This window comes from Cyprinodon variegatus, unplaced genomic scaffold, assembly GCF_000732505.1.
Source record: "Cyprinodon variegatus isolate N-32 unplaced genomic scaffold, C_variegatus-1.0 Scaffold64, whole genome shotgun sequence".
NCBI lineage: Eukaryota > Metazoa > Chordata > Actinopteri > Cyprinodontiformes > Cyprinodontidae > Cyprinodon > Cyprinodon variegatus.
Window position 1 is genome coordinate 1,485,140 of NW_015150517.1, and position 22,485 is coordinate 1,507,624.

The 22,485-nt window shown below is 35.7% G+C and overlaps 1 protein-coding gene across 1 annotated transcript in view; it reads right to left on the bottom strand.

Moving 5' to 3' along the window:
• The window catches only part of map3k5 (mitogen-activated protein kinase kinase kinase 5), an 87,336-nt gene that overhangs the window by 38,592 nt on the left and 26,259 nt on the right, over positions 1-22,485 (bottom strand). The window contains exons 2-8 of the mRNA XM_015371751.1: positions 21,977-22,116; positions 20,604-20,627; positions 14,195-14,388; positions 12,400-12,568; positions 10,785-10,891; positions 4,005-4,175; positions 469-581 (exon numbers count right to left, since the gene is read on the bottom strand). Coding sequence (XP_015227237.1) covers positions 469-581; positions 4,005-4,175; positions 10,785-10,891; positions 12,400-12,568; positions 14,195-14,388; positions 20,604-20,627; positions 21,977-22,116 — 918 coding nt within the window. The remainder of the gene's footprint in view (positions 1-468; positions 582-4,004; positions 4,176-10,784; positions 10,892-12,399; positions 12,569-14,194; positions 14,389-20,603; positions 20,628-21,976; positions 22,117-22,485) is intronic.

Sequence of the window (22,485 nt, forward strand, 5' to 3'; positions counted from 1 at the left end):
TAAAATATATATATAAAAAAAAATGTCTTCATCTTTTATATAAAAAAAAGATTAGTATCATCCTCAAATTGCACTTATAACACCATCATATTAGATTCGAGTGCAGTTGTTCTATTTGAGTGTGTTTAAAGATTTCAAGTTAACCAGGAAAACCCAGTTCATGCTGATAAACAAGCCTTGGCCTACTGGGCCTATTAGACTTTATTAGACACATAATGAGTATATACCCATGGGAGTGGGCGAGCCATCAACATTTTTGTTGTTATTAAAAACAATCAATCAGTGCTTAAGAACTATTTATAAACAGCCATTTACAGAATTATCTTAACAAAAATACTTATTCTCTTTAAATTACAAAATAATTGCTATAGGGATAAAAATATATATATAAAAAAAAACTTTTCTGCATAAACACAGAGAAAATTTTAATTAGTCCCCAGTTAATTAACAGCTATACTGTCTACTCACCAACTTTGCGGAGCTCGAAGGACGTGTCAAACTGGTGTCCAGCTGCCAGCAGTAGAACAGCATAGTTGATACCAGAGTGTAGTGTTGGCTCAGACTCGAACCCCTTTTTAAACCTGAGAGGAGAACAAAAAGACCAATAAACACTGTTCTTCCAAGAAATGCGTCATCCACCAAAACCCAGACATCTCTATGGTATCAGGGAAGAAAAAACGTCACAGGGCTTTCTGAGATACTAAAAGACAGTGAAAAGACAATTAGACTTATTGAGTTGGGGCCACAAAACGCCAACCTGCAATCGTGAGTGCTCCCAGATAACGAGAGATTTCATTCATTTAATGACCAATCTGTTCTTCTGCAGAATGAGTTGTGAATGTTATTAGAGCCCCGCACCAGTTTGTTTTATTTATTTTTTTGATTTCAGATGGAAGCTGAAAACATCAGCCAGATGGGAGGTTGATTATCTCTGCACCTCATTCAGTGAACCAATATATGAGGTCCTAATTGCAATTTCCGGATGAGGATAATCAGACGGCTTATGTTATTGGGCAGATTTCAGTTTGCGCTGATGGGTCCCGAGTGCTCTACTCTTCTCTAAAGCAAAGATAAACCATTTACAAAAAAAAAAAAAAAAAAAAGTGGATTACATAAAAACACAGTGATATAGCCCAAACTTCACCACTGATACTGGTGTTAACACTAAAAAGCCCAGAGATACGAGAATTTTCGTCATTCTCCAGTCCCCCCAACAGTACTTCACAACTCATGAATCCCTTTTCAGATGTAAATGCCGCATTAGCGCTGTGGCAGGAGAACCATTCCACCCCCTTCAGTTTTGGTTTTAGCTCAAGTCTCTCTGTTGGAGACATCATATTTGTAATTAAATATAACTAGGTCTACGTCATCAGTGTCACCAACACCGCAATGATTTCAGCGCAGCCACCAGTGCAGCGATCAGATGATAACTGATCTGTACAATGAAAAAAGCTGCATGAGCTGGAAAGCTATAGAGAGGGAATATTTATACGATAATGATCATCTGCCCTATTTACTAGGTGGCAAATATAACTCAAGCGATCTCTGAGACTGCAGTAAAGTTGGCAATATATTCACTGATTCGTCTTTTCTGGATTAATAACTCTTCGGCGGATGATTTCTTCTACAAAACCGATACCTCTTCGCAACCACAGCAAGGCAGACAGTGAGCTATAACCGTAGTTTCCTCAAAACGAGTCTCCTATCGCTCTGGGAGAATTACATTGGGCCCTAAGGACCCTAAGAAGTTGCTAAATAATCAGAGAGAAATATTCAAAAGCGTCACCAAGGAAAGGTGGATTTTTATCAAATCCATTTCACCTATATTTTATTATTAGAAAAAGTACAAATAAGCAGTGACTACACTATAGATCATTGTAGTGCCTTCAAACTTGTAGATATAACCTCATCTGGATCATACTACAACTCTTACTTTGGGCCAAACTATATTTTTGGAGATTTTTTCTTTATTATTATAAGCATATAATAGCCATTAATTACACTATAGATTATTGTACAGCCACTAAATTTGTAGCAGACATAGATAACCTCATCTAGTTCATACTACAACTCTTATTTTCAGAATAAATGCTAAACTCTATTTTTGTGATTTTTTTCATTGTTATTATAAGCAGGCCAGGTGTGCAATCTCTGCAACAGGAACAACAGCACTAAGCGTTGTGTGAACTGCACAAAGTATAACTGTTACAAATGCTGGGAGGACTCACCTTGGGTTTGTGAAAACTGCTAAATGGGGCAATTGCAGCTTCATAAATTAAAAAAAATAATGCAACTGCTTTTAGCATTTACTCAATCATATTTATTTACTTTATCACAATTGTTTTATGTCCTAGCCTGCTAACAGGAAACAATTGCGTCATAGTAACTAAATATGATTAACTAAATGCCAAAAACATTTGCATTATTTTTTTAAGTGTATGTAGTGCTTTTCCTTGGGTGAAATACATTTTACACCGATACTGAAACCATACTGTTTGTCATTTTCTAAGCTGAAATGTTGAATGATATGAATAGGCGAGACAAAACTAAATACAATAATTCTCCAAGTTGTTCTTTCTTTCATATAGTGAGCTTTGCAATATAAATGAGTCTGTTGGTGTTGGACAATATAAATAGGCTCTACCTTGCCTTGTTGGAAAAGCATGGCTATGACCTTTTCTCAGCTCAGGAACTAGGACCCGTATGATACCTGGTTGTTCAATAGGTTTGCCTAAATGAAAGATTTAGATATGACTTATCAATATATTCCTGCAGAAAGGTCTGATGTTGCAGGGGCAGTTAATGAAAATCGCTGGGAAAAAATGCTCTTGTTCTGATGCCAGTCTGTTTCAGCCTTTATCCAGTCTCATGTAGAAGGGCTGGTCATATAATAGGTTATTTGAATTAAAATAGGGACAGTTAGCGAGGTAGAGTGAATACACAACTTTGAAGAGGGGAGGGGGGCTTGCTAGAAAACTGAAATTCTCTGGGACTTTTACTGAAGATTGACTGCACACTGTAATAACCTATTGTGGGTGTATAAAAGGGAAAAAATAATGTTGCATAATCCCTTATTGTTATAGGAAAACAAAAAAATTGACATTTCTTTTTCTTTATGTGATCAAAATTACAAATGCCTATAGCTTTAACAACCCAACTGCTCTGAAACCTCAAATCTTACATGTTGACCTGACTTTCCATCAAGAGAAGTAGTGCCATATAGTAAAAGATATCATAGATTTCATGCACAAATGATAACTAAGAAATAAAAAAAAAAATCCAAATTCATAACAAAATGTAATTGTTAAATGTTTTCTTTAACTTCCATTTAAGACTAAGAAAAATAAACCCTTTCTCCTAATGCTTACACCTTTACTCAAATGTAACAAATTTGATCATTTCCAGTGAGAATTTGCAGGTTGTTGCTGTAATGAGATGCAATCTGCAGTATTTTCTACAACCACTTCAATTTAATAAAAACTACAAATGGGGGGCGACAGTGGTGTTGATGGTTCAAGCCCCGACTCCGACTTTCAGTGTTGTTGTGTCCTTGGGCAGGACACTTCACCTCCATTGTCTACTGATAGTGGTCAGAGGGCCCGGTGGCGCCAGTGTACGGCTACAAGCTACATTGTAGCCACAGCTCAGCCACAGCCACCGTCAGTGTGTGAGTGTGTGCGTGAATGGGTGAATGAATGTAGTGTAAAGCGCTTTGGTCAAGTCTCCTAACCTGAATAAAGGCGCTATATAAGTACATGCCATTTACCATTTACAAATCTTATTACCAATGAAAAGTTCAGCTTTCCTAATAAAAGCTATTTGGAAATTTTGCATTAAAGTAACTTGTCATGGTAAACTCCAGTGAGTCACCAGTTATTCTGCATCTTTTCCTTTAAAAAAAGCTCATTCTGAACATATTTATTGGTGACTCAGTGTCTGGAGAAGCCAAGTGAGCAGAGATATAATAGAATAACACACACAGTCATCCCGCCTGATTTTCTCACCAGAGGGTCCCTCTGTCTCTGCTCTGTGTGTCCGTGAAGTGAGACTCCAGGAACATGTCCTTATAGATCCGTCCCACCATACAGTAGATGTCGGATGCTACCTGCTCCTCCCCCTCCACCAGGGGCAGCATGATGTCCAGAGCTTTTTGTCTGTCTCCAGGCAGGTTCCTCCTGCAGTCACACACAGTGTAAAAACAGATTAAGCAGTGAGTCAGACAGAAATGTAATTTCTCACACTTTTCAACTTGTGTAAAACATTTGGCAATAACAAAGATGCTAATTAATCAGCCTAGAGCACAGATCCAACTTGTTAGTTGGAATTTAGGAATATTTCTTTATTAGATTGTCTAAATGTTGAAGTGTTATTGTATCTTTTTTAAACTGTGACATATTAGTGTAATATTGAACCGCTTTATGAGAAATTAATAACTATGTTCTGAGCATTTTCTTGAAAATCAGGCCATCTCTTCAGTTTCCATAGTTTTCTCCCAACTGCTAACATACCTACTAACAACTTCTACATACCAACTTAGAGGGATTTTTTTTTTTACTTTAAAATACTTAGTTTGTCTTAATTGTGTAAAAAAAATAACCAAAAGTTTAAAAAATAAAGAGCGATAACAACAAAATGTTACTAATTTACAAGGAAGAGTGGTTGCTTGGAAATATATAATATAATAAATATAAAGAGATGTGATACTAGTTGAAAACAAAGTGCTGTTATGTAGCATTTCTTTTTAAGTCACATTAGATAAAACAACTTAGATCAACACAAGAGTGAGGATAGTAAAGGTTCTAAGAATAGGAAGTTTGCATCATATTAAGCCCCATTTACTTTGCATTTCTAATAAACTCCACTGAAATCAATTGCCTTCATTACTCTGGTTGGATGTGTTTAAATCTGACTGTAAATCCAGCTGCTATCTGAAGACCTCAGTGGTTTGGTAGAGAATATAAGTTCACAAAGGGCATCATGAAGACTATGGAAAACAGCAGACTTGAAAAGTTTGAATGTCTGGAAGAGAACTTTTCAATCCATCCTCCATAAACACAAACTCTATGTTACAACTACAAACCAAACGAGACATGATTGCCCATCTAAACTGATAGCTCAGGCAATTAAACTAATTTCTATTCCAACATTATTTACTGATCCTAAAGAGAAATTACATAATATAAGAAGAGCATTGATCAGAAAAGCAGCCAGCAGGTTCCAACTGTAAATCTGCAGGAGCTGCATGCTTCATATATATCTTTTCCTAATGAAAGAGTAGCAATACAAGTGGGAAAATGTTCTAAGAACAGCTCCGTAGAATGGTTCACATAAAACCAAACTAATGTTTTAGAATGGCACAGTTATAGTACAGACCTAACTCCAATAGAGAATCCACTGCAATAAATCTTAACATATGTTCCATTTTCAACCTAACTGAGCTTATAAAAACATCAGTCTCCATGTGTGCAAAGTTTGTAGAAGTTCAACCTAAAGCCATGCAGCTGTAAGGACATGAAAAGGTGGTTTTAAAAAAAATAAACCCAATGGACTGAATACTAATGCATACCAGATCTTTCCGATTTTTACTGGCCGAATATGATGAAAACCATTCATCCTAACACCTAACAATTACACACTACATCGGGTTGGTCTGTAAAATACATTAAATAATGTGGGTGTAACCTGACAAAAATGTTAAGAAGTTAATGGGTGTTGATATTTCTCAAAGACACTATATGTATATAAAGCCTTTCTTTACTTTTTTGCAACTATCAATCTTTTCCTTTAAATAAGGAGGGACCATTGCGGATACGCTTTGAGAATTAACAAAAAGAAAAACCTGATAAACATGACGTGGCCGTTCTCCAGGGTGTGAAGGTTAAATACAACACATAAGCTGACAGCTATTACCATGGCGACTGTCCACACAGGGCTGAAAGACCTGCACTTTCCTCATACTGTTCCCTGCTTCCTGCCTCTCTACTCTCCACAGTGTTGATGTCTATTTGCATAGAGGGTATTCTTCCCTGCTCCTGTCAGGCCATGAGCAATAGGCTCATGGTTCAAAACCAACATACCTGCAGCCACTCTAAACTGGACAAATTGGGAGAACAGCATAGCAACAGCTTCAGATCATTCGTTGGCTTATATTTAGGACAGATATTGGTAATTTAGGGGCTTTGAGTGGGCTGCATGCTGCTGAGTCAGAACACAGTGAAATATCCAAGGTAAAGATAATTATATAACACCACTTTAAGGAAATAATTCAGCTAGTCTCTTATTGATTAGTTAAAAAATTTTACTTAACTGTATTATATAAATCTACTGGTTAAATAAAGCACTCACATAGACTAACCCAGAAGCTTGCATACACTGCATAAAACATAAAAGCTTATATGATCACCTTCTGATATAAAATACAATAACCATTTACAGTTTTTTGGTTTGTTGAGATAGCAAAACATTTTTTATCTTGTTAAATGTAATAATGATACCAAAAGTTCCAATAATGAGTTCAGATTTTTTTTTTTTTACTTTACTTTTTACAAATTCTAATTCTAGTTTCCATACATTTCCATATTTTATATGCTTAGGATTATTGCAAACCTCTAAGTGCTATTTGTGCTCCAGCTGTAACATCTAAGCTAATACCTGGAGATTCTGCTTCATATTTGTATATAATGCTATTTAGTTACACTCATGCAAAAACATTTGTGAGGCTGTTCTCACCATCAGATTAAATTTTAGCATCGTCTTAACAGAGAACACGTATCTAAAAAAATTAAAAGTGCATTCGCAAACTGTAATCCAGTCATTGTGTCGTTTTTTTAGGTATTGCCTTCTTCCTTGCTGAGTGGCCTTGTCAGTATATTAAGTCTTTCACTTCAGAAAATTATATATTTTTTCATAAGATAAGGCAGCATGTTTACATTATATTTTTTTCCTCGGGTGTGTGTTTTTTTTGTTTTTGTTTTTTTTACTGGGGTCAAAGCACAAATTCGTAACCAATAATGAAAAAGAAAAAATATCCTAGCACCTCACAAATATGAGTGGTTTTACTAATCTGACCCCAGATCGTAAAGGTTTAGTCTGCTTTAATGTTAGACATGGAGGAAAATACAAACGTATTTTTACATACTGTACGTTAATGTCTGGTTTCAACTTCACTTGGAAGGAAACATCTATGTTTTTGTGATAGAAAAAGGGTTCTAGAGTAGGTTGAAGAAAACTATTGATACTCTGAAAAGGATTGATACTCAAGCAATGTATCCAGATACAATACTATATTGGTACGGTATCAATACTAAAGACAAAAATTTTTAATATTTTTTAGAAGTGTAAAAAAATGTATTCTGGCAACTATAGCAACATTTCATTAAGAATTTCTTTGATTTAAAATATAGAAATAACGATAATTTATGATTAATCAACATATGTCAATTTTAAATGTATATATATATAAATATATATAGGAAAACATCCATTACATTTTCTTATTTCTATATAACCTAATATTCAGCTGCTCTGCACCAGCCACAGCAGAGCAACCAGATCTCATGAGGTTTTACACATCAATATTATTATCAAAATATGAATATATCATCTTTCTTAATGTATCGGGATATATTGGGATGAATCATATCATGACAAATGTATATTAAAAAGTATCGTATTACCAAATTCTTGCAAATATAGACCCCTAACATTCGTGCTGTTGTTCATTTTAGATTTCTGGATTATTTGAAATGTTAAACAGTAACATGTTTGGTTAATTATTTTGTATTCAATTGCAAATTTGTTTAACTAGCACCTGTGATTCTGTTGAGAAAGCACATTCAAAGTAGATATTGGAAAAGGTGAGATATTTTTTTTTTGTAAAGTTCAGTTCCATAATCTCCAACAGAACCCACTCGGACCAAAGAAAAGGCATCTTAGGCTTCCTGAAAAAGACAGAGTCACCTCTATTTGCGTCGTGAGTTTATCTACATGACGTTTTGTTGCATCATTACTCTGTCAATAGTAGGTACTCAGACTTTGTTCATTGTGTACTGTGCTGTTAAAATGCCCCCTTCATCAATAGAAATTGTGAAATTACCACCTAAATCTTCTATTAAAAAAAATGCACATGCTTGTTAATGATCAAATGATTCAAACCAGGCATGCTGACACAGCATAACATGCAAAACATCCAGGATACAGGACACTACTGCTGCAGCTGACTGGTTGTATTATGCTAAAAAGGCATAAAGCTGATAGAAATGTCGGTTTACGGAAAAAAAAGGGTGAAAATTTCCATTACTGTCAAATGGATGACGCCTCGAAGCATCAAGATCTTTTTGTGTCTGTCCTTACCTTTAGAATTTAAGACCACTTATTCTTACAATTTGAATTTGAATGTAGATGATTATCTCCATTTCTATCTCAGTTGCAGATGGTGCTCAAACCACAGAGTTACACTTACTGTAGATATTATTCAAATTAAGATGCACATATGAACTAAAACACATTAGGATTTTTTTAAGGGTTTCTAAAACATAAAAAAAAAGAATTTTTTGTTGGGTCAGACCTTCAAAGTTACATACCCGGTAACTATTATCTCTTTAGGTCTTAGCAAATCCACTGCCTTATACTAAACAACCTAAATAAATGTTAAATCCTCTATCCATTTGATTTGATACAATTTTCACCATAAAGAATTGTTATCAAGATTGTTATCTTGTTTAAACTTTGATTAATTTTTGTTATATTTTTGGTGTTTTCTTACTGCATTGCTGCGTTTCGAAGTCCCCACAGTGGCTTACCAACATAGTGTGTTTTTGTTAGTGCTGTTTGTCTGTTTTAACCTCCTCCTATAGCAGGTTTTGCATCAGTGTTTAATTTGGCTTTATTTTTGATATACTTTTTACATTTATTTTGTCATTTAGACTTTTTTTTACCATCTTTTTTTTATCTTTTTTTTAATTAAAATATTCATTTCACCTTCAACCTCAAAAAAGCAAAGCTTTAAAACAAGTTTTCCTCATTTAGTTTCCATGTGACCATAATACTCGTAGTACAGAGCTTTGTGTTAAAACTTTGTTTATGAAAATTGAACAAAATATGTTAAAAACCATAACTAACTGACTGGTTGAATTTCAGTTTAGCTTCTCAAAGTAACTTTTCTATACACCCAATATTTTAAAACATAACTTGAAATTATATTCTAAAACATTTACAGATTCCAATTGCGGATTATACTATTCTCTGACTTATAAAGTTGCAGTCTTCCATCTACAACAAGAAACCTTTTAGATCACATCTGGGCGGTTGTTGGAAATTTTTTTTGCTTTTTTTTTTTTTTTAATTTTAGAAGATGCATGTCATTGCTTGAGCTCTAAGAAATTGTTGGAATGCAACATTTATAAATCTGTTGCTATATTTTCTACTTATAAAGTTTTTTTTCTCAGCAAAAATAAATCATACCACGCATCTCCTTCTCTTAAACACTAGGTAGAGTGACTCATCTCTGCTTTTGTGTGGTGAACTGGAAAAGAAAAATATCTCCACCGCATTCTGCTTAAGAAGCTTAAGAACACATTTTCTGTCTTTAGTATTTATTCCGTGTGACTGTGTAACCAGTGGGACTTGTGAATGGTCCAAGTTGAGACTGTAGACTTAAAAGTCCCTCACATTTGGTGTTAACAAGTGCTCCCAGATTAATGAGCCTCATTCCTTATATGCTGATTGAGGCAGATGCACCATAAAAACTGCAGGAAGGTTTAACAAGAGAAGCAGCTGGTGTGAAAGAAACAGCCTGCATCCAACTGTGTGGAAAATCTGTGCTCTGCTGAGTAGCTCAAGTAGAAGCATATTGATGATAACTACTTAAAAAGAAGAATTTGGAAGTTGTTAAATTTGGAAGTCACATACTGAATTAAACTAGATATTTGTAAAAACATTAAGAGTTCTTTGCAATGGAAGTAAAACTGTGAACCACCCTAAAAAAACAATCCATACCACACCATCTGCACTAAACTTCACACTTGACACTATTGCTGCCAAAAACAGCGATCCTCTGTATTGTCAGACAGAGAGACACATTTAATCCCTCCAGAGAACACGTCGCCAAGGCATTAAAAGCAATGATGTTTAAAGACCAACGAGGTAGCATCCTATCAGGGTGGATAAACACATTCTTTTACAAATGTTTCCACAAGAAGTTTGCATGTCGAGGTGTTGGATTTTATACAATGGAAGTGATTGGACCAAATAATGGAAATAATATTAATTCCCATAGCTGGTTTATTGTTTGTTACTTGGGCAGAGATTTCTGGTTGGCAGCTATAATGTGATGTAACCATTTGGCATTATTTAGAAACAAAAACTACTGAGTTTTTGAAGTAAGAAATTTTTTTTTAAACTCCATTATTTTTTTTCTTACTTTTATCTAACAAACAAAATTAATGTAATATCATTTCTGTCACTACATAGACTTGCATTAACAAGTTTGTGCTCACCTATTCACTCCTGGCTGAGTTGTGCCCTGATGCACAGACACAAGACTCGTTTGTGTACAGATGGAACACACACACACACATACACACTCCCACCAGCAGACACAGACAGCACTGCAAAATATGTTGCAACCACCTGCAAAATGAGCTAAAATATCAGTGCATAGAATAAATAAACCAAAACCTTCTTCTGAAAGTTTTTTATGTGTAACTCTGCAGGTGAGATCCTACATGGTCTTGTAGATGGTATACGCTAAAGCATGAATGATGTATCCCTTTCTATAATCTTACCGGTTCAGTGCAAAAGCATAGTGGAACTTCACATGTGGATGGGCCATGGGGTCAAAGGTCGGCAGCTTCTCAAGAGTTTCAACCAGCTTCACAATGGACTCATAATCCTAGAAAGCAAATAAAGAATATGGAGATATGCACCAGACTCTTTCGAAACATAGATTCTAACAGTATATTCATTTTCTTGTGTCGCCTCGTTCATTCAATGCTTCATCTCTCCCGAACACTGAAAGCATTTCAGTAATTGAGTGGGCTCTTCATCGTATTCTTGTTCCTTATACTTGCCTACATATTGAGTATAGCTACGGCCTGCTGAATAATTCAGAACATCCTCTATACTTGTTGTTGTAATGAAAGATTCATGAGTCAGTGGAGTGCTTTTGGTAAGCAGCAGGATGTGGACAATGAATACATCACAAAGCAGAGATGAAAGATTGGGAAGATTGAAATTTTTTAAATGAGCAGTAAAAGGGATTGGCCACTGGCTCTCTGTAGGTGGTCCAGGACTGTTTGAGGAAAAACGACCCTCTGAAGGGATGATGACAGCTGAGGTGACCTCTACCAAGCTTTTACATTTAATCCTTACATTGGCTGTCAAGCATGTCTGAGTTGATTTTCTCTTCAAAATTAGCTAATTTTAGACACTTTATTGTATTTTCTGCCAATTTTTCAACGCAGAACTCATTTTTACAGAAAAGTTGAACTATATAAATCAAATATTAAAAGCATTACATGCAAGGAAATTACACTAAGGGTCAGAATGTGGAAATATCAAATAGTTGGTTAATCATTTGAGAGAAAACTAAGTTTATGAAATCCTTTTGATAATTATTCTCTGGCAATAAACAGGGTCTATGTTTCCTCTTCTTTACTGATCTTTTTATAGATAACCATCTTTGATCCTGATGGTACCACAATTTAAAACTTAAACTGATTAGATCCTAACGATAATTCACATTAAGTAAATAAAATAAAATGAATCGGCCTTTGAAAGTACTCATATATGTATAGGGTTTATTATTGTCCTTTTTATTAATGTAACAAGATATTATAATAGGAATCCCTATAGACTTTTTACAAAAATACAATGCAAATGCAAAGAAAAATATTTTTCAATATGTGCAGCAAATAAATCTTTCACTTTTACATGTTCTAGCCCCACTCCCATTGAATGCCACTCTGGGTCCCTGAGCAAGACCCTTAACCTCCACGGGCGCCGCACAATGGCAGCCCACTGCTCCCCAAAGGGATGGGTTAAATGCAGAGAGTGAATTTCATTGTTTTGTACTTGTGAAAATGTCATGACATTAAAGGTAAATTCTATTCTATTCTATTTTCTTTTAGTACTTCTGGCCAAATAAATTAACTTTAAGCATCATTTTAGACACCTACTGAATGATTTACACAGGCACACTTCAGCTGTCACAGTGATAAGGGTAAACATGGAAACTGTACATTCTGAAGACAAGTCTGACAGAGAGAACTACACTTTTCTTATCTTAGTGTTGTATTTGTCCTGAGCAAAGAGAGAAAAAAAAAAACCCTGTCTGTCTGTCTGTCTGTTATTTGCTCCCTGTGTGTTTTCCTTTCATAAGTTAGTGCTCAGCAGACATACCTGGATGTCCCTGTATGTCAGCAGCAGGTTAATGACCACGTCGACTGAAAGACACTCCACGTTGTCCAGCCTCTGCTGAATTCGGCTCAGTTCGGCTGACAGCTCCATACCGGTGTAAAGTTCCCGAGCTTTACGGATCTCATTCAGAATCGTCTCTCTGAAGTACTGGCTGCAGGACAGAAATGGTGCAGATACATACTATAACTGACATAACTGACATAGTAACATACTATAACTGACATAACTGATTGGTTTCTAATGTCTTAGAAACCAATCAGTCCCTTATTGGTTTATTTTAAAGGGGCTTTTTCAAATCATAGTAAAAATGTTTTTCACCATCTGAGTAAATGATTATCTCATTAAGAAGATAAACTGAACTTAGCTGAATTTCAAACAAAAACTTAGCCGCTTTCCTAGGGCTGACCTGGTTTATTACCCAAGCAACCAAGGCGACACAAATCCCTTCAGAAAAGTTCAGGTCCATATATGCCAAAGGAAAAAGATGCACTCAAAAAGTCAACTGTAATATATAACAGAAGGCTTGGGCTTATCAGATTTTAGCAGAAAAAAATACATTTGGGAGAAGATTCATTTTGCATTCCTGCAGTTAAAACATTCTTTACATTTTTCCTTGAAATCTTCACCTATTTATTCTTCTTATATATCATATGTAAAACAGTTAAACAACATGGTGTACATCACTGTTTAATATACAGTACTTCACCTAAACACATGAGGAAACCTTTCCAATTGTTAAAACTCTGCATTTCCCTTTTCTTATTTACAATTACACTGAATAACTTTCAGTGGACTGGAATTCACCATTATTAGAGAACTCTTTATCTTCCTCCTATTCTAAAAACATTAAATGTTTCCCAAAACATCTGAAGATAAATATATTAAATGGGAGGCTGCAGGAGATACAATTAAAAGACAGTATATCTACAGGCATTTCTTGGCCACAGTTAAATCTTCTTAGCAACATGCTAATCGGTTTCAGAATGCAGGGGCATTCTGGAGTGCTAAATGTGTTGGTTTCTGCAGAATATGAAGAAGTAATGGAGCTATTTGAAGCAGCTAAGGTGAAGCAGAGACTGATGTAAAGCATGTAGGACACCAGGCCTCCAGCGCCAGAGCTGGATACCTTTTTAAGTCAAAACTAAAAGATGAACTCTGTGGAAATATTTGAACAAAGCTCTACCTAATATATCTAAAGCCAGAAACTCCAAACACTTGCAACTTTCACAGCAGCAAAATGTGGTTCAACAAAGTGCTGACAGTAAACAAGTGCATGCCACACTTTTCAGATTTATGTTAATTATCTTGAAAATTAAATATAATCTCCCTTCAACCAGACAGTGATGTGACAAATTTCATCCCAGTAACACACAATCAAGATTGTGGTTGATAAAAAATGTACTGAGTCACCAGATTATAAATACTTCTGCCGATCATTGCATACACTGAATATTAAACAGGCTGATAAGACAAAAAAGTCACATTTAGGACCTGCAGGCATCTAAATTTCCCTTTAAAATGAATATATTTCCATCTTTGTTTTAAGGAATTGATCAACTTTGGGTAATTTTGCAGCTTTGTAATTTCTGCAGAGAACCTTAACTGTGCCATTAAAGAAATGCCAGAGAAAAGTGAAGTTTGTTCTTCCTCTGAAGAACAACTAAAACCAGGATGTTTGTGCATTTAACATCCCTACATAGGTGCCGAAGTAATGCAGATTACAGTCTGTGATTAAATACACAGATACACCCACAGTATGCAGAGTTTACACACTTACTGAGAGTTGCCCTGTGACACTTTGAGCAGCTGAATGAAGCGGTCCAGCAGGGGCATGCAGATTGGTCCCAGCAACATCTCAAAGCTTGGCTGCATCAGCTCCGTCAGACCCTTCATGAGGCTACCCTCGCAGCAGTACACCTTGTTGTGAGGAGTAGCCATGTATGGGATGAAGGTGTAGTTGGCTGAGCATGTCTGTGGAGCAAACACACACACATTACCAATAATACCAACAGCAAAATGATCACATGTTTTTTATTTCTTCTCACTTCAGCTTAGGGCTGACATTTTATGACATGGGCTGACGTTTTGGCCTCTTAGTTCAGTTTCAGTGATGAAATATTCTCCAGAAGTATTTTTAGACTTTTACAGACTTTTACAAACGACATTCAGATTTGTTATGATACATAGTACGTTTTTCTAACGGGAATATTTAAGGAATTTTACAACATTTCGATTTCATTTATGTTTGGTCTTGTATCAAATAATATTTGTACTAATGACACATGAAAGTACTCAACAATGAATGATTTTACAAAACAGACACCAAACTCAGCATATAAAAAAAAATGTAATCCATGAGAAAAAAGGTAATGAAAGCAGTCTTCAGCGAAAAGAATTTATACAGTGAGGCGAAAAATGTAAGGAAAGCTAACATTAGTTTTGGTACTAATTAAAAAAAATGTCCCAAAGCTGTTACCCCACCACAGGACTTGAAAGCACCAGTCTAAAAAATAACAAAATTACCATAACAATGTAATCAATACATATGTATTACGAGTACATCATCAATTTAGAGCTTTTGGTACATCTGTACAATTGTGCGCCATTAACATATACATTTTATTGTGATTGATTTGTATAATATGTTATATTGCCTTATTAAGAGACATTCTTTGACTTCATAATGACTATGCAATGTGATGTGCCTATTTTTCTTAATTAGAAGTTAAAGTAATCTACCTATAATGTGAAACAGCAGCTGTGTGTCACGGTGATGAATTTATCTTTATTTCAAAAGTCTTAAGTCCCCCTTAAAATGAGAACATCATCGTTGTTTGATGCTGTAGCGCACGTATTGTTTACATTGCGACCTTTCTAACTAGGAAGTAACAAGATGGCGGCTGGTGGCTTTATTTCAACCCCATACTACCAACGGGCAATCAGCAATCCAGTGAATAAATAGAGATCAGTGATAACCCCTTGAGTGGGGACGAATTGGATGGCTAACTCCTGTAAGCTTATAGGTTCTTGACTGTTGCCACTGGCACTGTCATCACCCGATCCGTCCCGGAAGCACGATCCATACCATGAGCTCATTCGCTCGTTTGCAACCAGTTAAACATCCAGGTTTCCATAAATAATTTAATTAATGAATGTCTTTAATTAATTTAATATAATTAATTATTTCTACCCTTAAGTCACTAAAGAATGTTAATACATATCTTTAAAAATGTTTTATGACTCTTCTAAGACAATTTTGATTCTTTTTACATTTTCTCCATTAAACTGCTTGTGTGATGTCATCATACATGCTCAGACCAGTCCGGAAAAATAGGGTTAAACCATGTTTATCTGCTATTTAGTTGTTTCTTTCTTTAGGTTACACACTATGTACCATAATGTTAACAGGAAAAGGAAAACATTAAACTCAAGACAAGATTTAGGTTTAAATCCAAAGCTCCCGCGAATAGCGAAGGATTCCATTTCCGGTACAGATCCAGCACAGGTGATTGATAAAACAGAAAGGATTTTAAGGCATTTATTTTCTCAGGAAATACATTATTAACCTTTAACATATTATAGTTTAGTAAGCTTACTATTTTTAGGGAATGAAAAACTTAATTTATGTCCTTTTTTACAAAATAAAATGTATATCTGATTGTGCATGCGCAAATGAGCTGATGCTACGGATTGTGCTTTTAAAGATGTGTATCAGCATTCTTAAGTGAGTCAAGGATAGAAATAAGTAATTTTAGTATCATAATTACATTATTTATGGAAACACGGATGTATATCTGATTGCACATACGGATCATGCTTCCGGGACAGATCGGGTAGTGAGAGAGCTTCTAATGAAAGATGGAGCTTCGTCAGATCTTTATAGCAGCTCTGCAAGAGTTGCACACATTCTCTTCATTGGTTCGACAGCTGTAATGCGGCAAATAAATGACAAAAAAAAGTGTCAACTGGGATGTTTGCTCACTGTCGTACCTGCTGCTAGCAGTTCTTGTGCTAAATAAAAAGTTAGCACCTTCTTTTCGATTTTCACCTTTGACTTCGGCCTCTGGCGGTTAGGAACAATCCACTAAATATCGCACCTTCATATGGCCACATGGTTCAAAGCATGGGAAACATTAGCGGCTTATAGTCCAGAAAATACGTTTTTTTATTTTATTTTATCCCCCAAATCATGCTGAGCATATAGAACTGACTTGATAGAACACAAGCAGCAAAGCTTTTTTTTTTTATTCATGTACTATTTTCTTTACTGTAAATCCGAGTGCAGCAGACCGCCCAGAGGAAGTCTCAGCTGCTTCCTCTGCTTCAAACATTTAAGCCTACCTTACAAAGCATTATTGTTAATAATAACCACACCAACCCACAGAAAATATAAAAGCTTAGGGTTAACAACCCCATTAAGAAATGCTTTCTTAAGATACACACAACTACACTTAGATGAATTTAGCATTCTAATCCTGTTCACTGAAAATTAAAATTAAGAGGAAAGAACCATGTATCTGCTCATGCTGTAACTTTCCTCCAGCTGTGGCATTTGTTACACTTTCCATCATTACCCATGTTAGCTGTTGCAGCAGCTTCAAGTGATCTTTAACATGTTATTTTAGACATCTGTGATTCAGCTGTTGGTCTTTTGCTGCTAATTAAAGAAAGAGGAAATGTGTGGTGTGTGCAGACAGCTGAAACACAAAAAGAAACCTTGCAATGTTTTCAAAGAGACACACACTTGAACCCAGCTGCATCTTTGCTTTAACAATCTATCAGGCTTTCAGCTCTGCAGGAACCTTTTCAGAAGGACTAACACCACAGCTGATGCCTTGACTGCCAAATGAAAAACGAAAGGTGTGGTGTTGAAGCAATGAAAGCCAATGAATGATAACAACTTCCTTCTATGCAACAGTGGTTAGTGACATCACTGCTGCAGTGGCTGACTAACGAAAAAGAAAAATACCCTGACCCCTTTTTCTCCAAGTAAAGGGAGGTTGCAAAACACCGCTGCTATATTTGTCTCTATTATCTGTGTATGATTTACACAGTAACAGGAACCATATAGCAGGCTTGTGTCCAAGAGCTCCTGGGTTTTGCACGGAAGCTGCATGTGATCTGATGGCAAATTATAGAAATCCTTTACAGCTCAAACTTCAAAGAGGAGGAGTGGACCATGAGTTTAGCTCAACAAGAATTTGGGGATGAGAGCTGAGGATGATTTTTCTATTTATTAGCTGGTCCGTGATCCGTTCTATTCATCCATATTTACAGTAGCAGCATTTATCCTTAAGAGCCGGACTGAAACTTTCGTTTACAACTTAATTATACATAACTGTTTGTGTATTTAACCCACCAACAATTACTACAGACCCTCCACAAAAACATTTTGGTAATTTGAAAACTACTGAGAAATCTCTGTGAGGTTACTTGGAAACAAATGTGTTAAAAAAACACTGTAATTAGATCTGCAAATTTAGAGACCGATTTTCTTGATTTTAATTATGATGGCAGGCTGTTAAAAACATTACAACATTAAAACATATTTCAAGCAGTTTGGAACTCAAGCTTAGTGGACAGAAATACAGAGGAGCTGAATCAGTAGAGCACTCAAACAGAGAATACAGATGTATTTTCTGCATTACATTATTTATGTTTTCATTCCTCTTAGTTACTTCAAAAGGTGCAGTGAAAAAAGTAACCCTGAACTCACTCTAGTAATCCTTCTGATCCAGCAGGCTGATTAAAGTTCTTCTGTTAGCTTTTACAAACTCTGGAGACACCATTGCTTTGTATCAAAATGTCTTCACTTGCAACAAAACAAGCAATACTAAAGGTCATCAAAAAAATTTCAAGGTTGACTTTTGGAGAATATGGCTACAGGATGCAGCAAGCAACACCTACCTTTGAAAAGTACCACATAATCTATTGCCACCAGTGCAGAGCTTGCTTAACATTCACAGCAATGGCTATAGGAGGATCTGTACTGAAAGTGATACGCAGACCTGTTGATGTAGGTTTTGTTAAAAGAGGAGCAGCAAAGATGGCCTCTCTAGCTGTGTACTCTAAATCAGCGGTTCCCAACCTTTTTTGCACCACGGACCGCTATATGTCAGACAATATCTTCACGGACCGGCCGGGGGGGGGAGATACGATCAAGTAAAATGATACAACTGGCATAAAATCAAATACAAAACAACAAGCTGGTCCCATCTAGGTGTAATCGGAGAAAATTTACAGACAAAGTGTGCTACTGATGTCCAGTCTGCTCCGTAGCTTTGTTCTGGTCGCTGTAACCGCAGAAAATCCCGCTTCCCAAAGATAGGATGTTATAGATAGGATGCGTCTTGAACTGAATTAACCTGTGTCAAGAGGCACAGATGATGTAATTGGGAGAGAATACCACAATTTTTTATATTTTTCAAAATAAACCATCACTCAGATTCTGATCGTCGATAAATTATATATACATATATACATATATATATATATATATTTTTTTTTTTCTTTTTTTTTTCAGTGCGGCCCGGTACCAAATGACCCACGGACCGGTCCGCGGCCCGGTGGTTGGGGACCGCTGCTCTAAATGAATTGGCTCAGCCTGGAAATAGTAGGAAGGATGGAGAGCAGAATATTCCAACTTGTTTATTCTGATTCATTTTCCATTCTTGTTTGATTTGGGTTCCCTATGTAATTACATATCAAGATGAAAAAAAAAATTGAACAAAAAGTCTGTCAAAAGACCAAAAGCAAAGCACCCTGATGTAATTGTCTCTCTTTCACTTTAATTAATAAAAAGGGAGATCAAAATGTACAGAGAAAGTAAAAAAATAAAATAAAATTAACAGGCCAAATGAAAATTTTGTCATAATCTGAAAGAGCAGTGACAAAGCAGTAATAACATGCTTTGAAGATACGAACAAGGACTTTTTTGGCGCTGTGGCCCAGACCATAACCTAAATGAGAACCTGACAAGAATGGCTCACAAGTCATGGTTTGGCCCAGATACTCATACTCACTATGCAAGAGTGAACTGAAGAAGAGAAACAATAAGGTAACTGTCCTGCTAGATTTAATATTTCTGCTTAAAAAAATCCTATCAAACCTATTCAATATTTTATCCTATATACAAATGTTAAAAACTAACTTAAAGGTGATAATTAGAAAACCAGCAATATCTGTCATGACTGCACAGAATTGGATTTAAAAAAAGGCACTAAATAGATGAGACTATCAAAATGAAATCTTAAGTGGGAAACTGATTACTAACAAAATAGGATAGAAAAATGAAACTTATATGTCTGTGATTAGAGAATTGCTTTTTAAGTAGATTTTTTAATGAGCATGCAGGGTTAGTTAATAGGCTATTGTCTTTCAGGAAGAAGTGACAACAAATGACAGAGAGTGTTTAGGAGTGGCACGTCTGCGTTTACACTCTTCGTCTCTGAGTGATAATCAGCACTCTTCACTTGGCAGGAGTCAGAGGACAAAGTGCTACATGCAGCGTGGGGCCAACTCTGTCCACTGTGAAAAGCCACTTAGGATAGATAAGCCTATCATCTCACTCCTGGGCATCAGCCTCCTCCCACTTCAAAATATTCTATTACCTACAGAGCCAAACTGCAAAGCTAATAAACAATTTTTATGTCTCTATTAGGCCAAATGTGTTCATTTCAGTTTTTTTTTTATTTTAGCAATATGAAATTTTGTGATCATTTCTATTGTTTTATGCATAAAACAATAGGGCAGTAAATTGAACTGAAAGACTACAGTCCAATTTGTCAGTTAAGGACAGGATTTCCTCAGCTGTCAGATGCCACCTTATTTGAATGCTGCAGTTTTTGCAAGTCAAATTCTCAAAGTGCCTGCGCTTTTTCATGCAGCATGTGCGGTGAATCACACGCAGCAGCTGTTATCTGGGGAACCGCATCTTGAAAGTGAAAGAAATTACATTTTTATATTTAACCAAACAATTATCAAAGCTCTCTTTACAACAGTTTGCTGCACGAGTGTAAACCTTTTATAACACTGAGAACAGAAGCATAAGGCATTAGACGCTCGGGTCCTTGTGTTCGTAAACCAACATATTCTTTCACACAATATAATATGTGTGATGTGTGAGCAATGGGTGAGTAACGTGCAAAAGGCAAAAAAGAAAAATAAATAAAGCTTTGTGTACTTACAGTGTTCTTCTGGCAAATTATCTCCTGAAATGAGAGAAAATAAAAGCACATTTAGAGAATAGAAAGGAACATTTTCTGCCAGGGATAGTTTTCTGCTATAAAAGCTTGAAAAACAAAATGAAACCTATTAGTTTAGGAAAGAAAAGCAATACAGCACACAGTATTATTAAACCTAAATTGATGTGAACAATATTGTCCCTTTAAATACGATTAGAGCTAAATTGATCATTTATCTAGTATAGAACATTAAATGTACCCCTGCAGCTTTATGGTTAATTCTTCCTGTTGCAAGATAAACCTTTTTAATTAAGGATTTAATTTCACCCAGTCTGTCAGTGATTTTAATGACATCATGCTAAATAATGTAGCACACATGCATCTTACCACCAGAGATGGGAAGTAATGAAGTACAAATACTTCATTACTGTAGTCAAGTAGATTTTTCTGATATTTTTACTTTACTTTACTACTTATTTTTATGGCGACTTTTTACTTCTACTCCTTACATTTTTACACAAATATCTGTACTTTCTACTCCTTAGATTTAAAAAAATTGTCTCGTTACTTTAGTTTTGAATCGTTTCAATGGAGTTACCGTTATTATTTTTCACATCATCAATACCAAATTCAATCTAATTGGATGGGAATCTACGTTGCATTTGAAGCACCACTACAAGATGAATCGACAGATTCGGCGGTATTCATTCGCGGCAAATCATTGCAGCTTGGTGGCGGTGGCGTTAGCATAGTAGTATGGACGACGAGATGATTGAAAATGAACACAACGGAGATCTGGTCCTATTGGCAGACATCCATTTAAAATGTAGGCAACGGCATGAAAAAAGTGGTTTCTACTTTTACTTTTATACTTTAAGTAAATTTACAAGCCTGTACTTTGTTACTTTTACTTGAGTAAAGAAGTTTAATCAGTACTTCCACTTTTACCAGAGTATTTTTTAACACAAGTATCTGTACTTTTACTCAAGTACGGAAAGTGAGTACTTTTGCCATCTCTGCTTACCACACATGAGTTTTATACAGCTTTCTGTACATCAGTTAGCTGTAATTTAACAATATTTATTGTTGTTTTGTTTTTATTTTTAGAGGGTTATAGAACAATAACTACTGCAGATAAGAAAGTTTTGTCAGTGAGGAACAAAAATTTGATCATGATGATACTGATGGATAAAATATATAAGTAAAAATCAGCCTAAAGCGGTACCAGAGTGAAACTATTTACTCTTCTTTCTAAATGAGATCTTAAATAGTGTAAAACATTTTAATCTACAATTTAAGCTAAAATACAACATATCTTCCAACACCTTTTTAATAACCGTTGGAATGATGTCGACCTTGTTCATAGGACGGCTTACCTGCAGAGACTGGAGAGACTCGGAGTTAGTGTCGCAGTACAGGATGATGTTGTTGGCCATGCTGAAGCTTTCTCTGACTCCCAGATGGTAGAAGAGTGAGGGCTGACGGAAAGCATCCGTCATCTCCACAACAGCTATGTCTGATGGTGAAAAACAGGACCAATAAACTCCAGTACCAAATGTTAATCAGCTTGATTCGAGGTTTAATCATAATATAGCTGATCTTACATTACATAAGTTGTACTAATCATTTGTTGATGACCAATATAACATGATAAAAGATGCAGTTACACATTTTTGCAGCCATTATCCTCACAGAAGAACCCTTTGCTCTCTACAACCATTTAACAGTCACCGCATCTGGGTTTTAAAGAAAACTATAACCTCATCATTTCATGTAGTATTTTTGAGTTCTTTTCATCAAAGAAATACACTTTAACACTGCAGCCAAACATCTTAACTGATATAAAACCTACTTTAGATTTCAAATGAGCTTTTATTTCCTGATA